The sequence below is a fragment of the Megalobrama amblycephala genome, linkage group LG1 (genome assembly GCF_018812025.1).
Source record: "Megalobrama amblycephala isolate DHTTF-2021 linkage group LG1, ASM1881202v1, whole genome shotgun sequence".
Lineage (NCBI taxonomy): Eukaryota > Metazoa > Chordata > Actinopteri > Cypriniformes > Xenocyprididae > Megalobrama > Megalobrama amblycephala.
Window position 1 is genome coordinate 15,694,588 of NC_063044.1, and position 22,410 is coordinate 15,716,997.

At 37.0% G+C, this 22,410-nt stretch overlaps 1 protein-coding gene across 1 annotated transcript in view; it reads left to right on the forward strand.

The window, feature by feature from the left end:
- tmem104 (transmembrane protein 104) overlaps nt 1-22,410 on the forward strand; it is a 52,707-nt gene that overhangs the window by 17,637 nt on the left and 12,660 nt on the right. Inside the window, exon 9 of the mRNA XM_048183444.1 lies at nt 14,607-14,700. Coding sequence (XP_048039401.1) covers nt 14,607-14,700 — 94 coding nt within the window. The remainder of the gene's footprint in view (nt 1-14,606; nt 14,701-22,410) is intronic.

Sequence of the window (22,410 nt, forward strand, 5' to 3'; positions counted from 1 at the left end):
TGACCCTTCACAGTAGATAATGCTTTACAATGAACTCTGTTATAATTTATCTGTTTGATATTTAGCATGATTCATTTCAACCTTCCTCACTCATTGTGACAACTAAACTATGCCACTCCCACTCCACACAAAGTACTGTAGCTGGAGAAACTTTTACAGATATGATGAGATACGAATAGGCGAGTGACGTATGTGGGTTAATGACGTGATGGGTCTTTTTTTTTTTTTTGTCCAAAGGTCTTGGTAATAATTAAAAAACAAAGATATGACATCCAAAGTATGTAAGGTAGTACAACTAGATCTCTTTTATTGAATCCAAAAGGTTTTAATTATATTTTGCTACATATAAAGATTTTAAAGATTTTGAAGTGTCTAAAGGTCATTCGGTTTAACCGTCCAAAGGCAAATACAGCCATTTCAATTGTGATTAAAATATCTTAAAATGAAATAAATGTATATAATTTTTATTCTGGCATGATTTTATAACATCTTTATCAGTGCAAAATGGTATTTAAATTATGCGTAGAAGTCGTTGCTTTGTTATGAGAAAGAATGTCCGGAAAAATGAATTTCATTGATGTCATTCGGAGTAACCCATATAAAGGGACCATTTTGGATCAAGTAATTTGGTCAGTATCATGTGACAGGATGTGACATCATTTAGACACCTGCAAAGGACCACATGGATGCGAAGCGAAGTAACTCTTTTAACTATTTGAAAAATTCACGTTTTCTCTTGCTCATACGAATGTCCCGAAACATCAGGTCATTCGGTACAACTGTTATAAAAAAAGTTAATGTTGTAATATTTTAAAAACTTGTACTAAATATAAAATGTTTAATTGTCTTTTTGCTTGCTTGCTAGCTAGCTAGCTAGATAGTTATCAGCCTGTTAGTGTTGTTTGAAAATATTGTCATTCGGTATAACCAAAAGTGTCATTATGTAAAACTGAAATTTTGGTTAAACCGAATGACTTTTTGGTGACAAATTCACCAAAAATCACAAAAGCAGTGTTAATTGATTATAAAAACCACAATCTCATTGTTAACACTTAATAAAAATGGATCATGGCTCACCACTTTGTGCCAAATGTCATGAGAGAATTGTCAAACAATTCAAAAATCAGATTTTTCAGTGAAAGATTGCAAAGTATTTAGGTCTTTCAGCATCAAGCGTAAATAATATTGTGGAAACATTCATGGAATCCAGAGAAATCTCAGTCACTGTTGAATGTGCGAGACCTTCAAGCCCTCAGACAGCATTACATGTGAAACCGTCATGCTACTGTGTTAAATATAGCCATATGGATTTGGGAGTACTTTTGAAATATATTCACTGAATAATCCTACACTATAAGACCTGGAGCAGTTAAGTAATTTTTACATTTATGATCCAATTTACACTGCATATTTCATGACTCATTGATTAGTTCTTATAATGAACAGTGTATATGTAAAAGCATGTGCTTAATTCATTTCATTCTCTTGTCATTTCTTCAAACTTTTCTCCCCTTTAAGTGTTATGTAGATCACTGCTGTCACTATTTTATCTTATCATTAAAAAAAAAAAAAAAAAAAAAAAACTATTCCAGGACTTGCCGTTCTTGTGGCACAGCAAACAAAGAGCTATTTTTGAACTCTGGCTCAACAGCTGTCCCTGAGCAATGCTATATTTTTAAATTCTAAAACGGATGACACACAAAACTCAGGACTAAGGGACAAGGACAAAAACGGCATCTCCAAGCAAAATAATACTCATTTCTCTATTCTTAATTAAGCAGTTTTGTCAATTGTGAAACACTTCAGTAGATCTATTTGGGTTGTCTGAAACGGGTATGGCTAAGGCAGAATCTTTTTGTTGTCTCTCAAGTTAAACAGGCCTGTCTGCCCAGCAAGCTGTGGCTTTGATCAGCAGTAAAGGGTCCACACTGTGTAAAACTGCCATTTTATCTGTTGTTTGTTGGAAGCTGTTAAGATGATCAGTAGACTAAGGCTGAGACTGAGACATCTGCTGTCGATTCTTTTCAGTGTTCAGTTTAAAGAGCTTTTTAAAGAACTGGAGTATCTCTTCACCTTATGACTGAAACATTGTCAAACAAGCACTCCAAAGTTCAAAGGATAAACTTGAGTTCAAGTCCAAGACATTGTTGATTTAATTTATGGAATGTATTGAGAGTATTCCATGGATCTGCTTATATATGGAAGGGGTGATGTGGAGTGAGGCTGTAAATTGTATCAAGGACGGGAAAGTGTCCTCCCTTTTCTCATTGGGCTGGTAATTATTCTGAAGGGGAAGCTGGATTAATGGCTATACATGATCACCTTTATTCTATGGGTCCTTGTTAAATGAGCTAATTTCCTTAACAATCTTGATAGGAGGATCCTTTGTACCAAGCAGTGATAAGCTACATTTCTCAAGGAGTCATGTGATGGGCATTTAAAGGGATAGTTCACCCAAAAAATGAAAATTATCCCATGATTTACTCACCCTCAAGCCATCCTAGGTGTTTATAACTATCTTCTTTCAGACAAACACAATTGGAGATGTATTTAAAATGTCCTTGCTCCTCCAAGCTTTATAATTGTATGGGGGGGCTTGTTTTGAAGTCCCCCAAAAATGCATCCATCCATCATGAAAGTAATCCATACAGCTCCAGGGGGTTATAAAAGGCCTTCTGAAATGAAGTGATGGGTTTTTGTACGAAAAATATCCATATTTAAAACTTTATAAATTGAACTAACTAGCTTCCGGCATGCAGCCGTACTCATCGATTTTTACGACGGAAGAGTAACCTCTGACCTGACATATTGACGAATGCAGAAGCGCAGAGTATTCAAAACACAATTAGACACACATTAGAAGTCTAAAACGAGAAATTTTAAAGAGAAATGTCAGAGTATTTCAATATAAGAGAAGAGGAGCTTGAGTTTGTTGCACAGCCCCATTTGTTTAAACTGCGATAGGCGTTTAAGCTTATGATACTCCTACATCCTGCGTCATACATCGCGTCTGGGGGTTACTCATTTGACGCAAGTTGACTTGCGCAGTATGTGTACGGTCATCTGGTGAAAGCTAGTTATTTTAGATTATGAAGTTTTAAATATGGATATTTTTCTTACAAAAACCCATCATTTCACTTCAGAAGGCCTTTATTAACCCCCTGGAGCCGTATGGATTATATTTATGATTGATGGGTGCATTTATTTTGGGCTATAAAACATGCCCCCCGTTCACTTCCTTTTATAATGGTTGGAAGAGCCAGGATGTATTTGAATATATCTCTGATTGTGTTCGTCTGAAAGATAATGATATACATCTAGGATGGCTTGAGGGAGAGTGAATCATGGGATAATTTTCATTTTATTGGATAGAACAGTATAGAGATCAGATAGGAAAGCACGGAGTCGTGATCAAATAAATGCAAACTTCTTTCAAAAAAATCTTACCAGCCCAAAACTTTTGATCAGTAATGTACTTAGGGCTGTGACCTCACAACTTTGATGCTTTCTCATAGACTCAATTTTGCAGTGTAGCGTCAGTAAATGATTTAGGTGAAATTTGGATGAGTATGTAAAAGTCTGTGTAGTATATGCAGAGGCAGAATGAACTTCTTTTCTATTCTTTTTTTTATTTCTGCTGGTGAGGAAATCTGCCCACTGAGTGTAGAGATTGTCTTCCTGGATAACATGTTTAAAAGAGCCCATCCTTTCAACAACTTTCAGTATCCATTGACTGTCCTCCTAGGACACGCATTTGCTTCTCTCGCTCGCTCTGTGAAATATGGGTCACAAACCAGTGTAGCAAGATCAAATTTGTGTTTTCTCATCTTTGGGGGGAAAAACATGCTTGTGAATTAAGATACAGCACCATTTTATTTTATACATATGTTTGAGGAACCATTATTTGGACCAAATGCTAAATATTTTAAAGGATTTAACATCTCTTGCAGGGACTTTCTTGAACATTTTTTTTATTATTATTATTGTTTTGAATTAATTGCTTGACCCTTAAATGCATGAATGTTTCACCAATCATTATTACATATTCGGGTCTTTAGCGACCCGGATCTATATCTAATAAGGATGGATCTCTACCTGTCACAATAATATAAAACTCTCCTGATATTAGAGTAACAATTACAAAAGAATAAAAAAAAGCATATTTTGTTACCATTTGGAGCTTGAAAGGGTTCAGTTTGAGCAGATGTTTTATACCATCATCACTGTCCTCGCCACAGGATCTTAAACATATTCTCAAAACTATCATCTTTAAAATCAATTTTCAATCAAAATTCAATTTTTTCACCAGATCCACCATCAAGTGACAGTGACACTAATATTTGATTGTGTTCAGTAATTGCTCTGTAGTAAATCACAGAGCCATTTCAAGTTTTGCTTATGATACTTCCTATTCTTTTGTTTTCTGCCTGCATTAACTATGAGTGAAACGTCACTTCATCATTTTGTATCAGACATTTCCACCATGTGGAATAAAGGTGAATTGTACTTATTCAGTCATCAAAATTTTAATTGTTGTGCAGAAAAAATATACTTGCACTGTAACACACCTTGGGTCATTAGTGACCCTATACAATTTTTACAAAAAAATGAATGGGAAAACAGGCATTCTTTTATATATATATATATATATATATATATATATATATATATATATATATATATATATATATATATATATATATATATATATATATATATATATATATATTTTTCTTGTTATATAGTTTATAATGAATTGAATGAGGAATACTCTTTAGGTTGATGTCTAACTTTAAAAAATGAATGAGGAGGAGGGTAGTGGATGACGTCCTGGGTCACTAAAGACTCGAGGTATGCATTTAAGGGAGTCAGATTGTCTACTGTATCTACATGTTACAACTGTTTAAACTTTCTCCATCTTGGTGCTTTCATGCTTTCAAAGAAACTCTCCTATATGATGACTGTTCATTTTACTTTTGCCAAAAATATTGAAACATTTGAAAGCTCAAGTTGACAGCAGTGGATTTTTGTTGATGTAGTTGAAGCTCTCTTTTAGAAAGCTCTTATGCTGTGGATGGCTCTGCAGGAATAAGACAACGCAGATGGTTTAGTGGATATTAGCTCAGCAGGATAAGGAGTTTGAGCAGTGGCCCACCAGGGGAAGAGTCCTCTCTCTAATCCACTGTGGGACTATCGTGCCAGTGCAAACACTGGCTGACCCACAGTCCCGCTGGTGATTCTTGCCAAGCAGGGAAGGAGTTGTCGAGGAGGACCATGAAAAGATGTGGCAGATAAACTTAAAGGGAAAGATGGGGAAGTAAATGCAGATAAAACAAACTCAGCCTTGGGTTAAGATCATGATATACCACGTCTGTTGCACACTTGACAGCTCTTTATATCTTCTGTAGGATATGCAAGGATGAACCTGTCACAATGCTGTAAACATAGCGTAGTTGATGTCACAGTGACAGTTCTGGTCCCAACCACTTTTAAGTATCCCACAGCTGTCAGCACGTTTTAATGTGTCTCATTTTGTTATTAGCTGTGCTTGCTGCCAGAAAAATCCCATAGATTTACACTAAAGAAACTGGAATATTATAGAGACAGTAAATAACCATGCACTGCTACCCACACGCAGACCTCAAAGGTTTGTGTCTTGTGCTTATGCAGGTTCTGTTCTGTCTTATTCCGCTGTATCCCATTATTATAATTACTTTTAATTTCCCATAAGTCCATTTCTGCATGCTTAACTTCAGTCCACTGAACAGCTTGTGTGTTCACCGGGAGCTACCTGCTGGGTACAATATTGTTCTCGGTTTGGAAAAGCTGGTTATCTTGTCCAAGGACATCGCAGAATGATGTAATGGTCTTCCTCGGTGGGTGTCAGGACGAGGCTGTACGTGATTTCCATGAAATGAAATCCACAAGCACAACCGATGTCTCATTATCAAAACATCCCTCCGTATGTCACCCTGAACACAGAAGCTACTAGTTTGACCTTCATACCTTCATGATCTTTGTTTCTTTGTTTGTTTGTTTGTTTTTTTGCCTGAAGGGGTTCAGACTACTGTTTGTTTGGCCATTTTTAGATTTACACAAATATTTGGAGTACAAGTTTTGAGATGATGGCAGTGGATATGATAGTTTACTTTGCATAGAGCTTTATTTCACTGCTTGTCTGATGGAATGCATGTTAAGATCTTTTTGTTTGTCGTACCTTCTATTGACAAAGCAGATTTCAGATTAATTTAGTGCAGAGTACATTATACAGTGACATGACCTTTTGTGATGCAGATTTAGGAATTTATTTGTTAAATATCCATTTTTTTCATTGTAGTTTGTGTGCATATCATGTCTTAAAAAGGGCTTTTCATACTTTGGTTCTAAACACCGCTTTTAACCCTGGGTAAATTTCACACTTGTAATTTAGAAGCGGGGTTAGCACTGCTCTTTACTTGGGGTTATGAAATCCTGCTCCGGAGCAGGGTTAGCACCGCTTTTGCGGTGTTATCCCTGCATTGTGGTGCCAAACTTCAGTGTGAAATGATGTAGTGTTAGGTGCATCATTAGTGTGCCTCATATTCATGTGCTTTGGACAGTCACGGAAACACTGCACGTTATATATAAAACAGTAAATTCAGTGTTTGAGCGGAAAAATGTAAAATGCTGATAGAAAATGCGACAATTTGAGTGAAGAAGACACCGTTTCATTTGTACCTTTTTATAGTCTGAAATATCCATTCAGTATAAACTTGATAATACAGTCGGCAATATGAGGATGCGCAATGCTAAAGCTATGCAAACAGGTCACATGCTGCGTTTATCCAGTCAATGACACTGACACCGCAAATATGCAAATTAGAACGTTAAGCCAGGGTTTAGGAATGTACAATGTGAATTGTCAGCTTATGAATACCCATGATTAATTTTTAACCCCGGGTAAATTGTGAGCCGTGTGAAACGTGAAGCAAGATAACCCAGGATTCTGTTTACCCAGGGTTTAGAATGACCCAGGGTTAACTATTTCAAGTTTGAAAAACCCTAAGAAACTCAAGAAATCTCATTTACATGAAATGTTTTAGGATTATAACAAGTAATCCAGCTTTTATAACTGTGTTTGCAAACAATAAGTAATGAACCAAATTGAAGTATGATTATATGTTTTGTTACATTTTACATTTCGTTTTTCTTGTCTTTTCCGTTTTCATATCTTTTATATGGCAGAAAAACAAAATATCACAATGTCAGTTTTTTTTTTTTTGCAGCCATTTTCTTTTTTCTTTCTTTCGAGTGGTTAAGCTTTGTTGTTGTACATCTGGGCTTATAATCAACAGATTGCATGTTCAAACACTGCATTTGTGAAAATTCAGCTACCACTGTTGTGCCCTTGATCAAGGCACATATCCTCAACTTGCTCCAGGGGGACTGTCCTTAATAGTTAAGTCATGTCAGCCCCGATCCTGATGAGAAAAAGATCCTATTCTATTTAGCTTCTGTTGAACTGGACAAAACTGAGATCTCTATGGTTATGAGAGAACTAAGTGCTTTGGTGAACTTGACACAGTATTACAAAGTCATGAGAATTAGTCCTGCTCCTCAGTGGCTCCCGCTGTTTTAGAAAGGTTTCAGCTTTGATTCACACCATAGTTGCCAGTGTAACCATGCTGTAAATGACTCTAAATGGATGAATGGTTTCTTTTTAAAAATATATAGACATAATTTTTTTTACCAAAGGCCTGTAGGAAAGAGCTGTTGACCCATGAATGGCGGAGTAATGCAACTGTCCAGACTTAATGAACACCGCCTGACTCACGACAAGCTCTTCCACTGTGATTTATTGGCTCTGTGACCGTTAGAATACAGATTGTGCAAAATGAATTAGAGTAAGGTGAGTTGGACCTATTACAACAGACTTGTTGATCATATGTAAAAGATTTTCTTTGAGCCTAAATCTTGAGTTGGTGGTGTGTAATTTAAAGAGTCTTGAAAGAAGTCAATTCTTAATTTTAAGCTTTAAATATGAATGTTCACTGTACAGTTTAGCTAGGTTTTGTCAGTTATTTTTGGAAAATTTTATCATAGATGGAGACCAATAAGGAAAAATGTGTCTGGACCAAAATAAAAACAGTTGGTGGTCTTTTGGACTTTCCTACTGTCAGATTCAAACAGACAAAGCCAGTGATGTCTCCAAAGAGTCAGATGCAGCATTGATTTTATGACACTTCCTGTATTAATATGGAAATCCAATGGGACAAACAAATATTCATGTTTTCTGCTATTGTAAAGATCAGTATGCAGAAAGATCTCGCTTGACAGCATTCAGCTTTCCTGGAGTTCTGGGCATATTTGCTGCTTTTTATATAATGTTTTGCCTGGTTAGTTTATTGGATCATCAGAAATCATTGGGGAGAGATTGTATGAGTCAGAACTTGAACTTGTCTCATTCATGGGATATAGGGGCCTTATATTGAGTGTCCTTTACCCCTGGCCTATGGCTCTGATGCCTGTAAGGTGTTTTTTTTTGTTTGTTTTTTAAATTAAGTAGCAGTGCTATTTTGTAATGAACTCACGTACAATATCTGTTCTAGACCGTGCCATGTTTGACTTTGGAATGATTATTTAAGCTCATTTCATTGCAAATGTTTGTTTTTTTTAATCAGTTGTTGTTGTTGTGTATCATAAATTTGTATTATGTTTAAATCCAATGTTCAATTTGTGCCAATATGCTGACCTCAAATTAAAACAATGGCTTAATTGCTTTTCTTACTTCTTGAAGGATGGGTCAAGCTGTGGTTTCATTATTTTTTTTTTTTTTTTTTGCTTTCTTGAATGCATTTATGCATCCATTTATTCATTAATTGAGCTCTTAATTGTGGCAGCTTATTGCAGCTCATTTTGGAGGTTAATGATGCTTCAGCCTGACAGATACAATGAGCTGAAAAAAAAACTCAATTATGGAGTCATAATTGGTTCACAGTTTTTACACTGGCTTTGTAGCTTTATTCTGCCTGTTGTGTGTTGTATTGAGTTATTAGCCTGTTTTACAGTAATGGCTTTAAATTTGAGGTCAACTGCAAGTCAGAGGCTTGTGGGAAGTTCAGGTAATGTAACGTATAATGAGCTTAAAGGGTTAGTTCATCCAAAAATGAAAATTCTGTCATTAATTGCTCACCCTCATGTCGTTCCACAACCGTAAGACCTTTGTTCATCTTCAGAACACAAATTAATATATTTTTGATGAAATCCGATGGCTCAGTGAGGCCTCCATTGACAGTAAGATAATTAACACTTTCAGATGTACAAAAAGCTACTAAAGACATATTTAAAACAGTTCATGTGACTACAGTGGTTCAACCTTGATGTTATGAAGTGACGAGAATACTTTTTGTGTGCCCAAAATAATGACTTTTTTCAACAATATCTAGTGATGGGCGATTTCAAAACACTGCTTCATTAAGCTTCGAAGCTTTACGAATCTTTTGCTTCGAATCAGTGGTTCGGAGCGTGTATCAAACTGTCAAAGTCATGTGAACCATTGAAATTTCGAAACGTTTCAAAACACTTATGACGTAACAAAGCCTTGTTTACTGAAATCACATGACTTTGGCAGTTTGATACATGCTCCGAATAACTGATTCGAAACAAAAGATTCGTAAAGCTTAGAAGCTTCATGAAACAGTGTTTTGAAATCGCCCATGGTATGGTATTTGTGAATAATAATAATAATAATAATAATAATAATAATAATATACTTTTTTTTTTTAAATAATTTAACAATTTTATTTTTAAATTTAATTTTTTTTTATTTTTTTTATTATTATTATTATTATTATTATTATTAAAACAGTTATGTCTCTTTAACTTTTAGAGAGTTTTAGAGAGTTTATTTTTGTATTGATGGTTCTGTTCTGAGTATAAATTGTTAAATTTTATTCTTTAATCTCTTTAAGTTCCGTTAGCTGATGATGAAGTAGCAACATATCTGCTTTCCTTTTGTTGATAATGTCTAGAATGTCTAACAAAGATTAGCACTGGAGACAAATGCCACTGGGATCTTGACACTGTGGGGATTGGAAATATAATCCCTGTTTTGCATGTTACTATCAGTTGAGCTATAATCCTGCTTCTGTGCCGCCACATGGGCTAACCTAGAGTCCATAGACACAAGTCCCCTAGAGCTGTCCACACTTGGTATGAAGTTAGGGGAGTACATTAAGAAGAAAACCATATACTGGTTTTGCTCACTGTACTCTTCCAGCAGACGATGACAAGTGTTATAAGCTGTGTTTCCACCACAGAAGCTAGGGACTTTGGGGTTGGTACTCTGTGTGTTTCCACCGCAGGGACCAGGGTCTAAATAAAGTTCCAGGTAAAATAATCCCCCTCAGAAAGTCCCTGCTCACGAGGTAGTACTTTTTCTTCAAAGTTCAGGAATTTTCGGGGGTTGGACTTGGGCACTGAACATGCTGATTGGTTGAGTTCTGGCAGCATTTTATTTCAACCACCATTTTTAAAACCATTTTTATTCAAATAAACATTGGAGTTAAAATAAAACAGATGGACCGCTTTTATGCGGAGGACGAAATCCAGCTGGAACTGGAACGCACGCATTCCTGTCACTGGACCAAGTTGCCTAATCTTCAAGGTACTTTAGACCACAATGGAAACACAGACAGCAACGGGTCTGGGTGGAAAAGTTCCTGGGACAAATTGTTCCGGGTAATTTCGGTGGAAATGCGGCTATAGATTGGCCAGTTTCTTGAGTCCTACCTTTTGCCCAATTATGTTGAAGGGTGAAGTACATACTTCTGCAATTCCATTTGATGCCCCAAGTTGCACAAAACTCAAAAGGAAACTCAAATGGTTATGGTAATGTCTCTATTGCTCAGATATTTGTCATCCTGAATTTGACGTGTTGCACCATGACACTGTCAGCATCTCCTGGTGCCAAATAACGGTCCTCAACTGTTGGTTTCATTTCACTCATATTGATGCGATAAGTCAAGTCCTGCTCTTCCGTCAAGCTGTTTACCTTTGCATTTTCTCATTTAATTTTTTTGCCTTATCTCATTTCAGTCAAGTGTTGGTTTTAGATGAGCTCAGTATTGCTGAATTTGTTATCTGATATTGCTTTAGGAACATTACAGTCATCCGAAAGAATATACCCAAATCTGTCAGAATGTCCCAGTGACCACAGGTTTTTTTGGCCAGCAAAAGGTCAAAATTAACATGGAAATTGACTCAATGTTTACCCAGAAACAATATTTTGATCCCAAAAGATAAAATATATTAAGAACAACATTAAGCGTGCGTATTCCTTTTCAAGAAAGGAAAAAAAAAATCTAAATATTGTGCAAATATTCTACATGTACTACAATATTTCAGCATTAAACAATATCTATATTTTGCACAAAGTGTTTTCCCCCTGTATGCATGCATAGTATTCAGTATACAACCTGAGCACACTAATATACCGTTTTTCCCACAATGCACTGGCAAGTAATATCAGACACAATTTTTCTGCACTAGCAAGTAATATAAGCCACAGTCTGCTTCATGACATAATATTTCTTTGCACTGCTGAACGTTTTTTCTTTTATCCAGTTATTTTAAAAATGATAATTAAACCATTGAATACAATCTATAATAGTGATTCCTGCCTTCGCAAACAGCTCTAACACTTCCGTGGCTTGGGGCTCATGCTTGGCTATTTTACACTATTAGACTGTTAATGAGCTCTGTGTTCTGATAACAAGTACAGTATGTCACAGTCCCTCTCTATCTCTCTTCATGTCATGTCTGAGTCACCCAGCACCCCACAGCTCTCGCTCTTTCTGCTTCCCCTGATGCCCTCTCTGCCTGGCCCTGTCCCTCCATCTCTCCCTTCACTCCTGTCCATTGCCAAACTTCCTTCCTGTTGTTCTTTCCTGGCATGCGTTGTGCACCAGCGTGCCAATGTTGCACCATTTTTACTATCAGCACCAACAACACTCGTAGAATGGGTCAGGGAATGGAAATCCATTACTATCGCTCTGCCCTCCTGGCATGTGTGGATGAGCTCCTGTCAAGTTTCCAACCTTTCTGCCAGCGTCCCTTTTCAAATCGGAAACTGCGGCATATGTTATAAGGTAGGCTTCGAATAAGAAACTACAGCAGGCCCGGCCATCAGAACTGAAAATGGGTGGTATGTTAGCTTAGACATTGCTTCCAATAAAGAAACTGAGCTCTTTGTTTATTTATTTATTTGTCAACAAGAGATAGCATATGGTATTTTATGGCCATTCTGGAATGTAGGAGTTCTTCTCAGGAATAGATATTTATGGTTAGGATTGTGTGTGTTGCCAACCACCATGAAACGACGGGGGCTGTATATTTTTGTGTGGTGGGAGTGATGCAGGAATGCACTTCGATATAACTATATTTTGATAGAAATGCATTATGGGAATTTATCAAAGTGGATTTCTTGCTCAGTTCTCCTATTATTTGGTTTAAATAGTTCTCCTATTTATTTATTTATTTATTTATTTATAATGACTGTTAAAGACCTTCTTTATCTTTCGCCCCAAAAATGAAAATTCTGTCATTGATTACCCGTATGACCTTCGTTTATCTTCGGATCACAAATGGAGATATTTTTGATGAAATCCAAGAATACTCTTTGTGCGGCTCCTGCGTCAGCATCACACACATGCGTTGTGGTGCTCACGTGTATTGCGTCGGCCAATACTGAGCTGGCGTTTGGATGTAAACACAGAAGTGCTGAACGCAAAAAGTATTCTCGTCGCTTCATAACATTAAAGTTGAAGCACTGCCTACTTTACTACCTTTCTGGACCTCAAAAGGTGCAATGCCGTTGCTGCCTATGTGTAGTTCAGAAACCCTCAGATTTCATCAAAAATATCTTAATTTGTGTTTCTGAACATGGACGAAGGTCTTACGGGTTTGGGATGACATGAGGGTGAGTAATTAATGACAGAATTTTCATTTTTGGGTGAACTAACCCTTTAAGGGATGTTTAAAATCTTCAACATCTCTCCTTGATATATCATATGAGTCCACACCTGCTTACTGTTTAACTTCTACCATATTGTGTCATGTCCCATTACAACCCTTTATAGAAATGTCATATGAATTTGGAGCCTTCTGCTCTTTTGACTTGTCCCTTCAGGGCTTTAGCTGTTGACAAGCTCTCTGTCAGCTCTTTTATCAGGACAGACATTCAGGCATCATGATGGACTGTAATCTTCAGCCTCATCCTATCTGACTATACAAAAACCCTGACACTTCTCACCTCTCAAGATAAAGTATGAATAGTGTCATGATGATTTACTAGTCACCGTTTAATGAGAGACATCCATCAATAATGTTAATTAGAACAAACTGCAGTGTGTTAAATTGTGTTTTTGGCCATTAATCTGAGTCAGATTAAACACAATTTAATACAATGAGTCAAAAAAATGTAATTAATGGCCAAAAACACAGTTTAACACACTGCAGTTTCAATCAAAATTAAATCTGTTTACTTAAATTGACATTTTTTTTTCTGATTTGATTGTAAATGAAAGGGGTGAGTTTTTTTATTCAGTTGTGTTCAAAAACATAGCACTTATCTGTATGCTAGTGTCCTGAAAAACCAAATCACCATATGCAAAATAGTGAGTCAGAGCTTCTGTAATGTACCAGAAGGAGGCAGCTGAATCAGATTAGAGATTACTTTTAAGAAAATATTACCAGTGTGGTAAACAAACACATGAGTCAGAATGTTAAAATGTATTTTAACCTCTTGCTTTAACAGTGATTGTGGGTTTTTTTTTATGGAAATTGAGAAAGAAAAAAAAACACCTAAAAATAGACGAGCAGTTTCACAGGTTGGAGGCATTTGGCATGTATTTAGGACAGATCCCTCCATGCCAAAAATTAACTATGCTTTAAGCTGATAAGCAAACATGATGGAAAAATCTTTTAAAAACACAGAAAGGTATATTAAATGTGAGTAGCAGTGGTAGTAGTATTTGGACATTTCTGTTCAGAGTAAAAACCTTACTTGCATGGTTATGCACACCAGGACTGGGAGGTCCAGTTCTTCTTGCAGCTGTCTGTGAAGATGCTAAAGTCTGTAATATACATATCAAAGAGCCTGGCACGTCTCTCTTCAACACTCAACCCAATGTAGTTGATTAGAAATGAGTCATGAATCTACTTGCCTACACAGAAGAACATAAAAAGAAATTAAATGTGTATCATATAAGTCATGAGCAGGCCCATGCAGACTCTGTGCCTGCAGAGCTCAGAGAAAAGCTTCTCAGATTCTTTAGAATTGGAAAACGTACCATTCGTGAAGTTATGTGCATCCCGGTCCATTCTATACACTTCATTTATGGCAAGAATAGGCATGTCTACTAATTTTGGCCATTTAGTAGTGCAGTTGGTCTGTCTACATCAGGTTGATGTTCATGTTTGTAGGATATTCTACTGTGTACCATGTGAAACCAAGTTTGCTAGTTATTTAAAGGTCAACATATCACAGAATTTCTACTGAGATTTACCTTGGTCTCCTACTTTTTTATGCTTTCATTGACTTGTTTTCTGTTTTTATTTAATTTCAGGGTATCTTCACACTGTTGTTGGGGCCATTCACCTTTTTTAACGCACAGAAGACCAAATACCTCCAGATCCTTACCTCTTTAATGAGATGGATTGGTAAGTTGCTTACTATTTTATTTCAGTTTTTATTTTATTTTATTTGTTTTAAATAGATTTTTATTTTATGCAATGTAAAAATAATGTTTTTGTTATCGGGTTGCAACAAAACGTAGCCTATTGAATTCAAGATGTACCTAATGGACTAAAAATAAATTACATGGTGGTTTTAAATGTTTCTGCAAGTAACAAGGTTTTATGAAAGCTTCAAAAATATCTGTAGGACAAGTGCATTAATTGAATCTATCTATCTATCTCGTTTTATCTATAGATCTATCGTTAGTCATTGATTCGTTCTATCTATAGATCTAGCTATTGTTCGTTCATTCGTTCATTTATTTCTATCTCATTCGTTCATTCGTTCTATTTATCGTTCATTTTATCTATAGATTTATCATTTGTTCATTCATTCGTTTCTATATAGCATTGTTTCATTCGTTCTATCTATCATTCGTTAGTTCATTCGTTCTATTTATCGTTCATTTTATCTATAGATCTATCGTTCGTTCATTTGTTCTATCTATAGGTCTATTGTTCCTTCGTTCGTTCATTCATTCTATCTATTATTCGTTCCTTCATTCGTTCTATCTATAGATCTATCTATTGTTCGTTCGTTCGTTCATTCATTTGTTTCTATCTATCGTTTGTTCATTCGTTCTATCCATCATTCGTTCGTTCATTCGTTCATCTATAGATCTATCTATTGTTCGTTCGTTCATTCATTTGTTTCTATCTATCGTTTGTTCATTCGTTCTATCCATCATTCGTTCGTTCATTCGTTCATCTATAGATCTATCTATTGTTTGTTTGTTCGTTCATTCGTTTATCTATCGTTCACTCATTTGTTCTATCATTCATTCGTTCATTCGTTCTATTTTTTGTTCATTTTATCTATAGATCTATCGTTTGTGCGTTCGTTCATTCATTCTATCTATAGATCTATCTGTTGTTCATTCGTTCATTAATTCGTTTCTATCTATCATTTGTTCATTTGTTCAATTTAGCATTCATTTTATCTATAGATCTATTGTTTGTTCGTTCATTTGTTCACGCTTTCTATCTATCGTTCGTTTTATCTACCGATCTATCATTCATTCGTTCTATCTATAGATCTATCTATTGAACTATCGTTCTGTCTATAGATCTACTGTTCTATCAATTTATCGTTCTATCTATAGATCTATAATTCTATTGATTTATCGATTTATCATTTTATCTATAGATCTATCGTTCTATCTATCTTGCCTCTCAAAGGTATGCCATCATGGTTAGTACATTGTTCCCCTCCCCAGCATTGTAGCTAGGGTCTGTCCATCATAAATGCGTCCCGCTCTATGCCTTCGCCTTATGTCTCCCTCATACTTCAGCTTGACAGCCTAGACAGGCCATCTCAGGCGTGATCGGGCAGTCAGTTACCAGATGACAGGCCCAAAATAAAACCGCCCATCCTCTCCAGCCAATCAAATCACAGCTGCACTGAATCGTGGCTCCTGCTCCCATGTGCATGCAGTGGTGAATAAACATACAATGTACCAAGAACATAGACCATGTACCTGTACCTCAGTGCTCATAGAGCTTCAAAGAAACAACCATATGCCCTTTTGCTCTCCTTTCTCTCCTTTTTGTCTCATTGATTCACAATGAGAAGTGAATGAGTCATTGTTGGTTGGATATGTTTCCTAACAGCTCCACAGGCACTAACAAGGCAAAAAATGAAGGCAGTTGTTCTAGAGGTGTTGGTTTCGGTAATGCTTGGAGAGTGGTGCTATGCAGCATCATATAGCAATTACTCAAAATTTATGTATCAAGAAATGTATAGACAGGCTACAGAAATCTGCTGATTAGCATGTGCACCCATATTTCTGCCATCTGTGTTTTAATGTATTGCCCATTTAAGGGCACTATAACCTGAGGGGTGAAGTAGCTCATCCTGCTTGCTTCAGCAACATATACTGCTGAATGCAGGTGATGAACTTCACAGCAGTGCTGTTATTTCTCAATCTGTTTTTCCAGGACGTGTTCATGTTCTTTTAGCCATTTGAATCAATATGGGGTCATTTGCACAGTTGTATGTATTATGTATGATTCCACTTGATCGGAAAAGACATCACTGGTCTAGCTGGTTGCTGTTTGCTTTGTACTGCAGTTTTTTTTCTTTTTGCAGGAATATATCATTGGTGCCCTGCAGAAAAGTGGTCATCTTTTTGTATGTGTCCTACTCTTATCTTTCTCTATTGCTGTTTTTCCTTCGCCTGTTCTGAACCTCCAGAGAGCTGAAGTAATTATTTGATAATGCATTCTTCTCATTTTTAGTCTATAGTGTGATTTAGAGCCATTTAGATATAGAACTAGGGTATCTGTGGGCACTAAAGTATTAAAATGTCTTCAATTCACTCTTTAAACTAGTGATGTAAAAAAAACTTAAATACCTTGCTTAGTATAAAAACTCATTTTGCAACAAATGTATCTTTTTTTCCTTTTTTCCTTTTTTTTTTTTTTTTTTTTTTTTTTTACATTTAAACATATTTAAAAGAATCAATTGGTTTGTACAAGGTTATTCAGATATTCTGCAAGGGTTACTTCAGCTGTACTTGTTAATCGGTTTCTGGGCAGAACAAAATTGATTCACAGGCAAAACAAACAAAACATGTGCCCTCATCATTAGGAAAAAAAACCAAAAAGACAACAAATGAAAAGCTTGACTGGAATTAATGTGATCCAGCAATAGTCAAGGATTTTAGTTTCCTTTGTATGACCCTCATTATCATAAACATTTGGACATTAAATGTGCAGAGTGATCCATGAACTATTAATTTTATATAAAAAACAGCATAGATTGAGGCACTGGTATTTATCCTTGAGGAGGAAACTATGTAGACAACAGCTGTCATATCTAATAGGGATGTGCCCGAATCCTAAATCCAAATTCGTAAAGGCACAGAAAATGAAAAACATATGCTATGGAGCCCTAAAGGGACATGCTTAGACTTGCTGCGGTAGTCGGTTACATTACAGTACATCACATGAAGATAGTAAGGAGAAATGACTGACAGGATGATGGCGTAGAATTTGGTGCACAACAGATCCTGAGCATCATTGACAAATGTCTTGTCTTGTAAATTGTGTGGTCACTACCGCCGCTCCCTATACACGGAGTACGCGTGATCGCAAATTCGAAAGTGATAGTAAATAGTGAGTATGCATTCAAAAGGGATTTCAATACCCCGCATATTGATAGCGGCTCCCTGATGCCCGCAAATTATATTCAATATAATTACTAGATAATTGCGAGCAAAAGCATTAAAATACTATTTTTTCCTTCTATCTTTTTTTTTTTTATATATACAGGTCCTTCTCAAAAAATTAGCATATTGTGATAAAAGTTCATTATTTTCCATAATGTAATGATAAAAATTAAACTTTCATATTTTTAGATTCATTGCACACCAACTGAAATATTTCAGGTCTTTTATTGTTTTAATACTGATGATTTTGGCATACAGCTCATGAAAACTCAAAATTCCTGTCTCAAAAAATTAGCATATTTCATCCGACCAATAAAAGAAAAGTGTTTTTAATACAAAAAAAGTCAATCTTCAAATAATTATGTTCAGTTATGCACTCAATACTTGGTTGGGAATCCTTTTGCAGAAATGACTGCTTCAATGCGGCGTGGCATGGAAGCAATCAGCCTGTGGCACTGCTGAGGTGTTAAGGAGGCCCAGGATGCTTCGATAGCGGCCTTAAGCTCATCCAGAGTGTTGGGTCTTGCGTCTCTCAACTTTCTCTTCACAATATCCCACAGATTCTCTATGGGGTTCAGGTCAGGAGAGTTGGCAGGCCAATTGAGCACAGTAATACCATGGTCAGTAAACCATTTACCAGTGGTTTTGGCACTGTGAGCAGGTGCCAGGTCGTGCTGAAAAACGAAATCTTCATCTCCATAAAGCTTTTCAGCAGATGGAAGCATGAAGTGCTCCAAAATCTCCTGATAGCTAGCTGCATTGACCCTGCCCTTGATAAAACACAGTGGACCAACACCAGCAGCTGACATGGCACCCCAGACCATCACTGACTGTGGGTACTTGACACTGGACTTCAGGCATTTTGGCATTTCCTTCTCCCCAGTCTTCCTCCAGACTCTGGCACCTTGATTTCCGAATGACATGCAAAACTGAGCAACAGTCCAGTGCTGCTTCTCTGTAGCCCAGGTCAGGCGCTTCTGCCGCTGTTTCTGGTTCAAAAGTGGCTTGACCTGGGGAATGCGGCACCTGTAGCCCATTTCCTGCACACGCCTGTGCACGGTGGCTCTGGATGTTTCTACTCCAGACTCAGTCCACTGCTTCCGCAGGTCCCCCAAGGTCTGGAATCGGTCCTTCTCCACAATCTTCCTCAGGGTCCGGTGACCTCTTCTCGTTGTGCAGCGTTTTTTGCCACACTTTTTCCTTCCCACTGAGGTGCCTTGATACAGCACTCTGGGAACAGCCTATTCGTTCAGAAATTTCTTTCTGTGTCTTACCCTCTCCCTTGAGGGTGTCAATGATGGCCTTCTGGTCGGCAGTCTTACCCATGATTGCGGTTTTGAGTAATGAACCAGGCTGGGAGTTTTTAAAAGCCTCAGGAATATTTTGCAGGTGTTTAGAGTTAATTAGTTGATTCAGATGATTAGGTTAATAGCTCGTTTAGAGAACCTTTTCATGATATGCTAATTTTTTGAGATAGGAATTTTGGGTTTTCATGAGCTGTATGCCAAAATCATCAGTATTAAAACAATAAAAGACCTGAAATATTTCAGGTAGTGTGCAATGAATCTAAAAATATGAAAGTTTAATTTTTATCATTACATTATGGAAAATAATGAACTTTTATCACAATATGCTAATTTTTTGAGAAGGACCTGTATATACCATGTGAAACCATGTCCCTTTAGAGGCTCTGTAGAATGCGCCATTTCCGAACATAGTAGGTATTCAGCTTCAGGCACATCCCCAATATATATCAAAGCATGTGTTTAGTTTATAGTATATTTCTGCACAGATATTATAATGACCAACATTTGCAGTGAATATAATATATTTTATATAAATTTTGCAGAAAAACTGTTTATTTATTATGCAGCTCTCTGAAATACTTGATTCTGATTGGTCAGTCGCTGCATTTGTATAATAATGCTAAACTGTATATTTCACTGTTGTCCCTGGCAATCCTACATATCGGCGCTATTTTCATGTCCCTCGTATCAGTCCACAGCCTCTTTCTTCCCATGTAATACAATAATTTGATCTCAAATCAATATCTCATGTCCATTTAATTTATTTGGCAATAACAAGGAGAATGTACTGTCAAGTAGTCATTATCCCAAAATAAACCCCTTCAGAGTGATACAAGATGCTTTCAGGCCTTCACCATCCTCTTAGGGTTTATTTTGTAATATGACCAGTTGAGTGTACTTTTATTCATTATATGCTGTGTTTACTAACCAATTAATCATATATAGTGCTATTATTTTACACCAAAACCAAAGCAAGTTGTCAGAATTCCCTCAGTGTTTTCTAATATTCTTCCACATTTTTCCCTTTCATTGATGAATATCCACATATCTCTACATTAGTGCAACCATCCTTCTCTGTTCATTTGAACCAGACAAACTTCTCATGCAGATTTCTAAAGATTTTTCAATGGGTTGGTCAATAGGCTGACTGGTCGCCTATGAAATCTTTTCCTCTTTTCATTCACCCTTTCCAGTCTTGTGCTTTTTCCCATGATCCTCTCTGCTCTCAGTCATTACTCACAGCAGACAGCAGGACAAGCAGGCACGTCCCTTGTGTGCCTGTTCACCCATAATGCACAGGAGGAGAGACCGTGCCTGCTCCTGTGTCAAATGAGATGTGGTAAGTAGGGTTTGGTTCAGTTGGCGCCAAGGGAGCTACTTTGTGTTTTAGACTCAATGCCAATCTACCGCCAGCGCCGTCACTCTGCTGAACCTTACGTACCAGAAAGTGGATCTCAATTATTAGCTCAATGATCACGACAGCCTCATACTTGACTTAATACTGCTTGTTGTGTGTCGTTACTCATATAGGCACAGATATAAGACCTCAACAGTCTCAGAACCCATAAACTCTCAATAGCTCTTTACAACCACTTGTATGAAATGCATGAAGCGGCTTGTTTATCAGGAACACAGATATGGCGTCCTGTATGCAAAGCTCTGGATCTTCGCATGCATTATTTAAGGGCAGTTTTATTGCAGGGGTAATTTAAATGGGAAGGATCACCTCCTCTCAGCACTGAAGTAGAGAACATTTATCAGCTTTTGACATGAAGAGCGAAATGAGTCAGTGAGGTTGCCGCTTTAATTCATATTTAGTGTGAACGTTGAGGAACGGACAAAGCGTGTGATTACTCACTGGAGATTAATGACTTCATGTTGCATTGCTGTGGTGGGCTACAGGACGTTTCTTGGAGACTGCATTACTGTTAATGGTGCTAGATCAAGGTGCTCAAGACTCAAGTCTGTGTTGTTCAGGTTGAAGATGTCATTGCATCATTATATACTTTCCAGTAGAGCATGGCGCTAACAATTTCATGGGTTCAATTCCCAGGGAATTCATGAACTAGTAAAAAAATAAATCACTTGGATGCAATGTAAGTCGCTTTGGATAAAAGCATCTGCCAAATGCATAAATGTAATGTAAAGAAATGCGTAGATATAAAGGTGATCATTCAATAGATGCAAAGAACCAAGTGTAGATGTGCTGCTTTCGCGCCATTTCAGAATAATTGAGAGCACATATGAATGCCACCAAAATACTGTAATTGCTTGTTTGATCAAAAATAGTGGCACAGCAATTTTGACAGTTTGCATAACAAAACAACATTTCTGATGCTGCATTTGGAACATTAAGTCCTGGTTTCACAAACAGTCTTTAGTTCATTTAGGATATTTAAGTAGCTTTTATAAACATGCCTTAGAAAAAACATTATTGGTGTGCATCTTGAGAAAACAATGGCACTAACATTTTTTAAGGTACGTGAGTGCAAGTTGCTTTGAGGTAAAACGGCTCAAACATGCTGCCTTGTATACTTCATTTTCCGTGCTCCGTCTCATGCACAGCTTTCAAAGTACACTCAACCGTGGATGAGTGCAGATGGACTAGTTCGAAGTGTGCAGTACAATTGCTTTTCTGTACTCTACAAGATGCTAGAGGGCATCACTGAGTCGTATCATTTACAGGACATTTGTTTGGAAGAATAGAAGAAAAAAAGAAGCGAATCCGCCATTGCATGCAAAGAACTTAACCCTTCCAGCCTGAAGTGTACCGCTGGCGGTAGTAATTAAAAATTACTAAGCCAGTGGTTTTCAAACCTATCCTGGAGGCACCCCAGCCCTGCACATTTTGTGTGTCTCCCTCATTTATCACACCTGATTCAACTCATCAGCTCATTTGTAGAGACTGCAAGAACTAAATTGATGTGTCTGATAAGGGAGACATAGAAAATGTGCAGGGCTGGGGTGCCTCCAGGACAGGTTTGAAAACCACTGTACTAAGCAACCACTGACAGAAATAACATAAAATGCTTTTCAGCTTTTTAATGCATGCATTTTGATCAACTCTTATCGAGTGCTGAGTAGTACCTCTAAACCGGAGTGTACCGCCTGTGGGCGCCACCTAGATACAAAAAAATTAATAATCATATTTTTCAAAA